At 34.9% G+C, this 12,883-nt stretch overlaps 1 protein-coding gene across 1 annotated transcript; it reads left to right on the forward strand.

Annotated features, from left to right (window-relative positions):
• Positions 1 to 5,514: 5,514 nt before the first annotated feature.
• LOC136222448 (V-type proton ATPase subunit C-like) lies at positions 5,515 to 10,970 on the forward strand. The gene is made up of 11 exons (XM_066010222.1): positions 5,515 to 5,747; positions 5,841 to 5,909; positions 6,044 to 6,171; positions 6,315 to 6,414; positions 6,976 to 7,043; positions 7,131 to 7,272; positions 7,876 to 7,992; positions 8,158 to 8,283; positions 9,651 to 9,734; positions 9,819 to 9,898; positions 10,556 to 10,970. Exons 1-11 carry the CDS (start codon positions 5,634 to 5,636, stop codon positions 10,656 to 10,658), a joined length of 1,131 nt encoding a protein of 376 aa, XP_065866294.1. The 5' UTR covers positions 5,515 to 5,633; the 3' UTR covers positions 10,659 to 10,970.
• Positions 10,971 to 12,883: the final 1,913 nt, after the last annotated feature.

Below are 12,883 nucleotides of genomic sequence, written 5' to 3' on the forward strand. Positions count from 1 at the left end.
CAATCCAGGATTTTCTCGCCGAGTCTTCAAAATAGCAACCTCTCGATTGTCTACGAAGCATAAACTTGACTTGGATAAACCTTAATATAAATAATAAAATCTGTATCTTGTATCTCTAACTATTTGAACTTTAATCACAATTGATTAATTTGTGTAACCCCTTGAAACTTTGAATTCTTCCTCTATTTATAATCTTCCAAGAGGTACGCTGAAGAGACGTGTCCGTTGGTGAAGAGTTGCCTCTATCCGGATGAAAGGATGCGTTGTTTGGAGAAATAAATATGTAAAATTTGCTTAACAACTTCACTGTCCCCGTAGAGATTTAAGAATCTCGTACGTGACAGGGGGAAGAAGAAGGAAGAGGCGTGCATGGCTGCCTTGTAGCGTGTCCCTGTAGAGATTTCAGAATCTCTATAGTGAGAAAAACTATTCTTTTCCTCCTTTGGTCATTTGTTTCTATTCTCAGACATGACTTTTGATTCGTACGTGATTTTCATTGAAAGCTTGATTTCTCACTCATTTCTAATCCATTTTTGCTCCTATTTAGCTTTTTCCAAATAATTGACACCTTGCACACAAACAACAAATACCAACGTGAAATCTTTCCAAAATAATATAATTAGTATATATTTTACATGAAATTGAACATATTTATGAATGCTAATTTAGGTATATTTTGGGCTTATCACTAGCTTTACCCTTGGGCTATAAGCCTAACTTTGTTCCTGGCCACGTTACCTACTTCGTCAATCTTGTTTCTGAATACCCATCTAGTACCAACTATCTTCTTATTCTTATAGGCTTGGGTACTAGATTCGTACATCGTTTCTTTTGAACTGGTCAAGTTCCTCTTGCATGGAGATCATCCAATATTTGTCGTTCTCAATGTCTGAAAAGGCCTTTGGTTCCAGTACTGGGACAAATGCAACATTTCCAAGAAGTCTTCTGAGTTGACTTCTGGCCGTTACTGTGTTCTGGACAATATCGATTATGTTTCCCTTAGAGTGTCCTCTATGTACTCTTACTTCCCTTGGAAGATCAGTATTTTCTACTGTTGGGGTTTCAACAATTTGTTCCTCTTCAGATAAATCATCATTAGCAAAAATTATGTCTTGTTCAATTTTAGTTTCAATGGCTCTGATAGAACTTGGTTTAGTAGTCTGATTTACTTTAGTAGGTACTGAGGCTTGTTCTACTTCTTTAGAGCCTTTGCTGACTTTTTCTATAGGGTTAGTCTCATTGAATTCAATATGAATAGATTCTTCTAATCTATATGTTCTTTTATTGAAAACTTTATAAGTTCTATTGTTTGTTGAATAGCCAAGAAAGATATCTTCATCAGCTTTTGAATCGAATTTTGCAAGGCTGACTTTTGTATTTAAAATAAAACATTTGCAACCAAAAGCTCTGAAATAACCAATCTTGGGCTTATGCCCTTTCTAGAGTTCATATGGAGTCTTTTTCATAATGGTTTGATGAAAGCGCTAATCAAAACATACCAAGTTGTGTTAACAACTTCTCCCTAGAAGTACTTTGGTAGGTTATTTTCACTTAGCATTGTCCTAGCCATTTCGACTAAGGTTCCATTCTTCCTTTCAATGAACCCATTTTGTTGAGGTGTTCTAGGAGTAGAGAAATTATGGTCAATTCCTCTAGTGTCACAAAATTCATAAAAAAAGGTTGATTTCTGAATTCTCCACCATTACCGCTTCTGATGTGAGCAATTTTGAAGTCATTTTCATTCTCAATCCTCTTACAGGGTGCTGAGAAAGTCTCAAATGATTCATCCTTGCTACTGAACAAGATGGCACATGTAAAGCGAGAATAATCATCTACTACAGCTAAGGAATATCTTTTTCCACCCATGCTCCAAGGTCGAACATGACCAAAGATATCCAGATGTCGTAGTTATAAAGGACGTTTGGTTGAAATAATATTTTTGCTTTTAAAATATTTTGAGTTTGTTTTTCCAAATTGATAGGCTTTACACAAATTATCTTTCTCAAATTTAAGAGTTGGCAATCCTTAAACAAGTTGATTTTTGGCTAGAAGATCCATGCTTACATGACCAAGACTTCTGTGCCATAGTCAGAAATTTTCTGTTGGTCCCGTGTAACTTAATATGATTAGTTCCAAGGGGGGGTTAGGAACTAATATAACTTTTTCGCTTAGTAATATTGACTTAATTAAATATTTGATAATTTAACTCAACTTTAGGTTAGCAAGGCTGTGTGAAGTGTGAGACAGCTTTAATCAGACACTGACTAGAGCTGTTTCAATTGTGAGTTGGGAAATAACACCTTAGGTCAGCTTCCAACTCAGCACTCTGATTACTCAGCGTCGGCTTATACAAATTATATACTGAGTAATTTAAGCAAGCAATACATACACATATATATCAAGAGAAAGGGTTAGAGATTACTCAGCAATCTTATCCTGGTTCGGCCTCACCGCCTACGTCCAGTCCCCATAATCCCTCCGGGCTTTTTCAATCCACTACTGAGCTCTTTAAAGGTAGAGCACAAACCGTTTACAATAGCAACTGAGTATGCAAGATTACCGTCCTCTATTCGTCTACTCAATCCTATCTTCCACTGAACACTATAACCGAGTGCTCAGATTTTCTCTACCACTGAGTACTATAACCGAGTACTCAGCTTCACTCTACTAACCTTTACAATTGATACAAAATTGTTCTCACAAAATGAAGAACACTTTAGATGAATACAATTCACTCTAGACTTTTACACAATGATTGGAATTGGGTGTAAGAACTTGATTTTTCTATTCAGACAGCTTCTCTTTTGGATTTTTGACTTAGTGAAGATTTTGCTTGTCTGTTTCTCTTGTATGTGTTCGGCAATGATCCAAGTGATGAACTTGTCCATTTATACTGAATACTGAAGCTCCAATGATTTGAAAATCCGACATAGCCGTTGAGAAGAACGGTCTTCTTTCATCATGCATTGGTCAGCTTCCAAAACCGCAGGCCAATCCTGTCTTCTGATTTGCGCAGGAGGCAGGCTTGCCAGTTTTGTCTTCTTACGCCAGGTTTGTCTTCTAGCCAAAATCCAGACGTTCCATGCGCCTCGAAAAGATCATTGATCATGTTTCCGAGGCTTCTGATTTGTTGCAGAGATTTGTCGGACCTTGTCTTCTAGTAAACGGATCATTGGCGCTGTCCTGATGAATACACAGCTTGATTGTTCGACTTTGCCTTTAAGATTTCTTTTGTCGGGGCTGGGTTATATCTTACTCAGCTTCTTTGATCAGTTTTGCCTTCAAGCATTATTCCACAGAAGACTTTTCTTTTAACGAGGCTGAGTTACATTCTACTCAGCTTCTGCTGTGTGTCTTTGCTTATGCTGACTTCGTTATGTCTTTTTATGAACACTTAGTTCCTGTTCTCGTTAGTTAATATACTCAACATTGAACAAACATATCAGTACAATTAAACCAAAGCACTTAAATTTAATTGTCTTAATCATGGGATTAACTTAAATAATTTTGTCAAATCAAAATCATGTGGAAAGGTGTTTCAACATTTTCTTCATTTGAGACTAAACAAATATCTTTTGAAAACTTATCCCCTAGATTCAGCATGAAAACATTTATACCCTAGGAGCAGTAAGTATAGTTAAATTAGTCTTACTATTAATGATTTTACATCTAGAGGATTTAGAGATAACCTTTCTGCCTCTGTTGTAGAGTTGAGCTACACTCACAAGGTTGTACTTCAATCATCTGACTAGAGAGACTCAATAGTTGGATTAGTTCCGATAGATCTAGTTCATACTATCTTTCCTTTCTTGTTGTTTGAAACTTACGTTTCCTCCTCTTTTATGTTCCAGTGTGATGAATTGAGCTTCATCACCATGCGCTGTCAATATATCATATTGTTTACTCTTGTGCACATCTCAGACCAACCTGCAAAGCAGTTAATCTTTCTTAGGAACCCAAATCTTGTTGGGTCCTTTGGGGTTAGTCTTAGCAGGTATTTGACCATATTGATCATAATAGCCATTCTTGTGCCAACACATTTAAGTAATGTGGCCTCTCTTTCCATAGAAGTTGTAAGCAACCTCTCGTTTAGATTTTAATCCTTTCATATTGGAAGTTTTCCTTCTAGAGTACTAATGGTGGCTATTACCCTTCTGAGTCACTTGGTGACTCTGAAGTGATGTGATGTCTTTTCTGAGGGATTTATTTTTCTCAATAAGATGATTGACTTTGTTCATCAAGACTTTGACATTCTCATTTAAACAAGAAATGTCTTCCATAAGATATCGTATGTCATTGAGTTTATCATTCTCAATTTCATCTTGATCTTTTTATTATATTTCTTAATTAAAGTATAAAGATCACAAAGAGTATTTATCGTTTCCTCTTTATAGTTAGAAAAGAGACTTACCTCAATACTCTGATTGTACTCATTATCTTCAGGAGCATTGGATGATCCAACTTTCTCATAGGTTTTGGGTTCGTTTGTCTTTATGGCCACGAAGCATATATTTGCAATATTAGAGGATTCATTTCCAGAGGATGAGGATTCCTCGTTGTCTTCTACTTTCTCAATGAACCTTGGAACATGCTTCAAGCTAATATGCAAGCCAATTACATCAATTAAAATCCCCCCAATTCGACAAATCTCAAAATAAAGATCGTAATGCCTGACGAAGAACACGAAGAATTTCACATACCTGCAAGTTAGGGTGAAGGCACCAGGAACACCGACGATGACATCTTCTTACTGGCGACGAGTGAGTGGATGGAAAACTCTAGAGCTGATCTTGCTCGTCGAAGTGAGCAAGAGTTCCCTCAGGCAAAGTATCATCGGTCCCAATCGGAGCCCTAGTTTGGTCTTAATTTAATTAGTGATAGAAATGAGAAGAGTAATTGACCAGAGTGGAAGTAAACGGTAAGAACAAAAAATCACTTTATTAAGCTATTTATGTTTAAAATTTATAAAATAAAAGGAATTAGTTGTTGAAAGTAAATAAGAGTAAATAAGTAGACTTTTGATGGTGATATTTTTTAAAAATGCTTTAAAAAAGTGTTGGTATATGGTATTTTTTGTAGTGTATGATTAGACGTGGAAAAAAAAATCTATATTATATTTTGTAAGAGTTAGAAAAAAAAATTAAATATTTGACCGAATTTAAAAATATTAATCTCAAATTCTATTATTGAATAAAAAAAATATAAAATCTTATTTTATTACCATACAATGGTAAGTCGTGTAGAATAAATAACAAAACATCCTTTAAATGTAAAATTGTTGGTACAGGTATTAGGGTATGTATTTCACCAGGAATATTCATATCAATAAAAAAAGGAAAGAAAGAATGTAAAAATAGTTATGGAAAAAGGTTGAGGTGGCCGATGACTATTGGTTGAGAATAAGAATCCAACTTTACCGTGAGAAAGATAATGATCTGCTCATTAAAAAAAAAAAAATTATGATCTGCTCCATAATTATAATTATAATTATACAGACCAACAAAATGGAATATTAAAATTAAAATTAAAAATTGGTGGAAATTTCTCATCTCCATAGGTGAAAGCACAGCCCTCTGCCTCTCTCTCTCTCTCTCTCTCTGCTTGAGAGCTTTGAAATCTAGAGACCTTTAATAATGGCGACTAGATACTGGATAGTGTCTCTACCGGTTCAAAATTCTGCTTCCACTCTATGGAACCGATTACAGGATCAAATCTCTAAGCATTCCTTTGATACCCCTCTATACAGGGTTATTTTTACTTCACTATCTGATCTGAATTTCATTATGTGCTTTTTATTTGATTCAATTTCTTTTTCATTTCTTGTTCTATTTTTCTTTCAGTTCAACATTCCTAATCTCCGGGTTGGAACCTTGGATTCACTTCTCTCTCTAAGTGACGATCTCTTGAAGGTAACTCTCGCTGACTAATATAAACTCCAGTGCTGATTTTATTCAATTATACTGTTTGTTCCTGTGATGAAAAAAAAATGTTGCCTATTCATGTGGTCTCGGTACTGTTATGATTGATTCAATTGTGTTTGCAGTCAAACAACTTTATAGAGGGAGTGTCTCACAAAATCAGGAGACAGATCGAGGAATTCGAGAGGTTATCAGGTGTTGAGAGTAGTGCTTTAACCGTTGATGGTGTACCTGTTGATTCATACCTCACCAGGTAGTATTTACTTTAATAAGCCGTGATGTTAATTCACGATTGAGGTTTTCTATTTTTATTTTATTTTTTTCTTTCTTTCCTGTTGGTGTTTTACATCTCTGTCTTTTAGTTTATGAATTTGCTTTTTGCTGGTCTGTTGATAGGTTCGTTTGGGATGAAGCCAAGTTTCCAACAATGTCACCTCTTAGGGAGATTATTGACAGCATTCATACTCAAGTAGCAAAGATTGAGGATGATCTCAAGGTGATGATTTTATATTATAGAATGAATCGTCAAATTTTCTTATAGTTAAAATTTCAAACTAATTACAGCAGAAAAACTAAGAGAGCAGCATATGGATGTTGCTGTAAAAGAAAGCTATGTACTAGCAGCATATGGATGTTGCTGTAAAAGAAAGCTATGTACTTCTGTCAATTGCTTTTTTGCAACATATAGGCAGACATTTACTGCTCGATTTTCTTTTAGATCTTATTTTTCCTATAATACTGTATCTGCAGAAGCATCGTGACTTGTACATTTTTGGACTAACATCAATTATGAGTCATTATACTACCATTGCTTTATGAATAATCCTTGGTTTAATTGAAAGAACAGTGTAATAGTTGTGGTTATCTGTACATGCATTTTGCTTTGCTTTGTGTTACTTATAGTGCATACTCTTTCGGCATGATTTTGAGCTGGTATTAGACTTATTTTGGCTTTTTTGTGCGTACGGGGTGTAAAACTGGGTGATAGGAGGCGTAAATGTGTCTATGATATGTCTTCATAATTGGGATGGAAAAATCGCTTTCTGTTTCTTGTTAGGTCCGTGTTGCTGAGTATAACAATGTCCGCAGTCAACTCAATGCCATTAATAGAAAGCAAAGTGGAAGGTATAAAATTTCTGTTCGAATAAAACGATAGTGTATAGATCTATTCCTCTCCTGTTGAATATATGAACAATATCTTTTTTATTTCAGCTTAGCCGTCCGTGATCTCTCCAATTTGGTAAAACCAGAGGATGTTATTGCCTCTGAACATCTTATAACACTTCTCGCAATTGTTCCCAAATACTCACAGAAGGATTGGTTGGCAAGCTATGAAACATTGACTGCCTATGTGGTAAGATTAGTTATTTTTAATTTTGTCAATCTTTAACCAAACATTGCTCTGAAAGGTTTTTAATTTTATCCCTAATTATAACAAAAAATTTGAGTTTTTGTAGTTTATTCTCTTGGATTAATATACTTGGAAGTGAATGACTCATTGACTGTTTGACAATTCAAATTAGTGGGGAAATAGGCAAGCCTGACTCAGGTGACCTTGCTCTGTCTGTCATAGTTTGGTACACTAATGGGATGGAAAAAAGCTCAAGCAAAACGCTGAGAAATAGGAAACTGGATTTCTATTGATGAACTTTCTGACCACTAGTTCAGGTTTCCCTGTTCAAGAGCAAGGCTATTGCAAGAAAGAAACTATAGATGAACAAAAGAACAACTTCTCTGCTCCTTCAGGGCGGTGGCTCCTTCCCGAGACTAAGGCCATGACCAAAACACGTGTCCCCTAATTCTCAAATTATCATTCCTTCCCATTCTCTGTCTTACTGTCATTACAAAGTGGTTCCATTGAATTTATTTCTAGCTTAACTATTTCTTAATATGTCCAAAATCTATTCTATTTTATGGATCCTACTTCAGCTGGATGTATCTGGTGTGGCTTTTTCAGGTTCCCAGGTCCTCAAAGAAGTTATATGAGGATAATGAGTATGCCCTTTACACTGTAACACTATTTAGACGTGTTGCTGACAATTTTAGAACAACCGCACGTGAAAAGGGGTTCCAAGTGAGTGTCTTTAGCATTTTATTTGCTTTGCCTGTTATATGTATTATCTGAAGAATAATGTTCACATTGAATGCATATGACAAATGCTCTTCGGAATCTTGTACTGCTTGATGGTTGAATTTGTGGGGACTTTTCTAATTGGTCTTTCTGCTTATAATGATTCAGGTTCGTGATTTTGAATATAGTCCAGAAGCACAAGAGAGTAGGAAGCAAGAACTGGAAAGCTTGATGCAAGATCAAGAGAGCTTTAGAAGCTCTCTTTTGCAATGGTGCTACACCAGTTATGGAGAGGTTTTAACCTTGCTTTTCCTTTAAATTTCACTCCTACCACTTACTATTAATGAATATAAGGATTTTTTGAAACTGAGCCAAAACAGGAATTGGTTGAGCATTTAAAGATTGAATTTGGCTTTTCCTGCTGATGTCTGAAAGGAATAGAATGGCAGGTTTCTGGAAGTCTCTAGTGATATACAGATGAATTTGTTTTTATGGATGCTTAAGAATTTGATGTGAGTTTTGGTTTCTTTTAAGATCGATTTCCACATTTGAGACTTCATTTGATAGTTCCTCTTGAGTTGTCACAATTAAGTAGGTGGAGATCTTTCCAATTATTCATCTGCATTACCTTTAGTTGGTACCATGAGACTGTATAATGCGTACACCGAAGAGTAAAACAAGTAGAGTCTACAAGGAAAATCAATGTGAAAAAAAAAATGGATTACCAGTCTGCTTATTGCAATTTATGAAGTTTATTCATGTGGGCCAATGAGGTTACTGCGGAAATTAGTCAAATAGGCAGCCTTGCTGAGATTTTGTGGGCTTCATTTTTTCTGTTATTGTAAATAGATTAGAGCTTAATGTCAGAATGCATATAAATGAGGTTGTGGAACTGAAGACTTCTTAACAGCATTTAGGATGGGCTTTCTCACATATGGCTGGGTAGCTCACAGTTGATGGTTTGATGGATCATTTTCCACTAGAAAGAGTAAATGACATCAACCAAGATGCTGGAGATCAGGCTTATTCCGTTTCATTTCACAATATTTGGTTTCTTTTGATGATCTTCCAAACTATTAGCTAAGCAGAAATAGCACGAAACTATCAAATTTGTTTGGGTTTCAAAGATCTTATACAACCTTTGCAATGTAATAGATGATTATCAACTAATGAACAATCAAAACACAAACATCTACAGGAAAGAAATAATTTTTTCCTCTGTTGGACTGTTTCAAGAAAACACCATTCCCTTTATTCTGTGAGGTAGCAGTTCCACTGCTATACCTTACCACTCAGCTATGTCTCCAAAAAATCCTATTATTTGAAATATGAACTATTATATACCTTTGATCCCGTATTGCTCCCAGTTCATCCAGGTCTTTCTTTGATTACAGCACGACCATTGCTTTTCAGTTCCTTAGCAGCCATGCCATCATCATGTTGCAATTTCATGACTGTGGCCACTGGTTTTAGGAGCCCGTATCTTGTTAGCCACCTAAATAGATGTATCTGAAGTCCTATATGATTGTGGTCAAACCTTTTTCAATGTTTAATGACTTCGTATTTTTGATTTTACTATTCACTTATCTATAAAGAATAGTTACTTTTGCTGTTATCATTTCAACTCTGTTGTTAAGCTTGATTGAGTTCATATGCTGCAGGTTTTCAGCTCCTGGATGCACTTCTGTGCAGTACGCGTTTTTACAGAGAGCATTTTAAGATATGGATTACCTCCATCATTCTTGGTATTGCTTTCTTTTATGTTTTAATTTTCTGTGACTTTCCTGTTGTTAAAGTATTTTCTCACGAAATATTGGCTATTGTTTCAGGCATGTGTTCTATCTCCTTCTGTAAAAGGTGAGAAGAAAGTGCGTTCGATCCTTGAAGGATTGTCGGACAAAGCAAACAGGCAAGTTTCTGTACTCTCTCTAAATGTGTTCTCACATACATTGGGCGAACATCATCAAATAATCACAAATAACTTGTGGTCATTTGATTAAATTGATTGTGGGACTAGTCCTTCTCAGTTTTTATGTACTAAATGCAAGCTTCTATGTCCAATTAACTTAGCAAAGCTTTTTGCGGTCTTTTTTGGAAGCATTATGGGTCTAGAAAGGTTTGTGAGTATAAATATTATTCACTGTGTATAGAGCGATTAGATTTGAAGTCAGATTCGTTTTTCTACTTTCTTCTTAGGCTCAGAGGATTAAGTAAATTGTAAATGCTATTTGAAAAATAAACAATCTGGACTTGACAATTTTAGGGGGTTGATGCTAAATCCACAGCAAATAGGATGAAATATATAATTAATTTTCCTTCGGGAAGGATATATAGTATTTTCACAACTGAATTAGATATGATATGTAATGATATGGGTAGAAAGAAAACCTGCAATATCTCTTGCTGGATTTATCTGTGTCCTTGATTTGATTATTTGGGATGGGAGTTTTTCCATGAATCATTTTCCCTTTTCCCATGAATGAAATGAAATGAAATTAAAATATGGTTGGAATTGTAGGCATCTTAACATATTTGATTTTTGGTTATTGTCCATATGGTAATGCAGTACATACTGGAAATCCGAGGATGATGTGGGAGGAGGGATGGCGGCTTTGGGAGGCGATGCTGATTCTCATCCTTATGTGTCCTTCACAATCAATCTTGTCTAAATAATATGCACGCACATCGTAGTCGGATGTCTGCCCCAAATTCCAAGTCCAAAGAGTCATCTGGACAAGCAATAAATGGACAGGAATTATGATTCTGTATATTACCATTTCATATATCAATTCTTTGGTTTATTTAAAAACGGACGTCAATTCAAAGTGGGGTTTGGATTATGAACGAGAGCAATATTTATTTTATATCCATGTATTTTAACACATGTTTCCAGGATCATCGAGTTTGTTTTGTAGTAATTTGCTCGATGTACTCCAATTTATTTAACTATGGGAAGTTGATGCATCTGTTATTTTTTCAAATATTGCACTTGTTTGTTTGTTTTTTTCCTGAAAAGGGGTGATAGAATCTGGTGGCATGGTAAATGAGCTAGAGAAGAAGCTAGAATGAATAAAAATCTGTGGACATGGTTAGACTTGACAACTACATTGTTTGACTTGTGATGTTGTTGGGTACAAACTCAACATTTTGTAATGGAACGATGCTGAATGAAATATATAAGAATTAAAATGTATGGTTATTCTTTTGTCACGTTTGGATGTGTGAATTTTTTATATTCATATTTTCATTTAATTAATAAAAGTATTAGGTAGAATTATTAATATTATGTTTTTTTGTTTTTGTTTGTGTTTGGTTGTAATATTTTTCCTAAATTGATTCGATAAAAATATTTTTGTAGCAAACAATTTTACTATTGTTGAATAAAACATTATATTAACTGAACCTTCTTTCCACCAAAAAATAACATGCCAGTTATCACTTCTACAATATATAATCTAATTTTAGCAAACGCAAATTTGCAATCAACTTAGCAAACATAATTAAGATATTTGCCGGGTGATGGTTTTCACTTTTCCAAAATTTGTGAATTGTTTTACTCCAAACAATTGGAAACTATGTCGTTGACTAGATTTATAAATGTTAGTATAAATCTATCTACTATGGAGGAAAATATTCACAAAAAAAAAAACTCCATTTTAAAAAAATTCACAAAAAAGAAAAAAAAAACTTGTATTTGTTTGATTTTAATGAAAAACACAATTCCTCTTTAACTCTATTAATGCCATGAGAATAATTCAAATGGCATTGATATAGATTAAAACCATGTGGATGCTAGTGCAATCTAGAAAAATGCATTGAGAGACTAATCTTCTTAAATCTCTTTAAGGGATGGACATTAACAGAAACACGGATGTACATGAATTGTTTACGCATACCAATATTATTGTTCGGGTCATATTCACGAAAGACACCAATAAAATCTCCCAACTGTTTCCCAACTCCCTCTGTCATCACACCTATTGGTAGTGAATGAATTTGGACCCAAATGTCCATGTTATTGAGCCGCAATCCCTCAAGATTAACTTCCTCACTCCACCTGGTAGTCACCAGCGCATAGTTATCGAACGTCCACGGACCTCCTGCTAGAACACGTTCGAGGTCCACCTTGTGGTAGAATTCAAAAGAAAACAGATTTGTATTGATCTCCTGGATATTCACCCCCTACCCGGTCTCCACAACATGACTAAACGCATCTTCATCATTGCAGTGTTTAAAACCTTATCCATAAAATCTCCCTAAGAAACATAGATCATCACCATGCTTACTCAGGATCGACTGCGTATACTTAACTCAGGGATCGCCTCTTCATCATCTTCAATAGCCAAACCCTCAAGTTGATGCTCCATCTTGAATCAAAACCAAAATAATGGAAACGAACACAAGAAAACCCAAACAAGTTGGGACGACTTTCACAATCAGAAAGACACCAGAACCCTAGACATTGGAGTCCAGGAGCGACTCCTTATTTAGTTTTTATATATGTTTTGCTATAAATTTTATTGTTCTTATTCTATTGCATATTACCATCCTCATTTTATAACAAAATTTATTTATTTAAGCGGTTGTTTTAAATGAAGTTGAATTTTGATATTATTATTCAATATCTGAATAATTGCATAATAATTTTAAATGGTATAATTATAGATTAAAATTTACTTTTTTCTATAGAAAGTCAGCCTGATTGACGTACAAAGATAACTTATATATGGATGACAGACAATAAATATGTAACACTGCTGCTGGCCTTAGCGAAGAAATGTAACAATCCATCCACCGTGAAAATTTTAGAAACATGAACTAACCGAATTTCATACAAAAATAGAAAGATTAACTAGTGTTGAGCTACTTGACATAAAAATCTCTACAAACTGGA

This window comes from Euphorbia lathyris, chromosome 3 (assembly GCF_963576675.1).
Source record: "Euphorbia lathyris chromosome 3, ddEupLath1.1, whole genome shotgun sequence".
NCBI classification, from domain to species: Eukaryota; Viridiplantae; Streptophyta; class Magnoliopsida; order Malpighiales; family Euphorbiaceae; genus Euphorbia; species Euphorbia lathyris.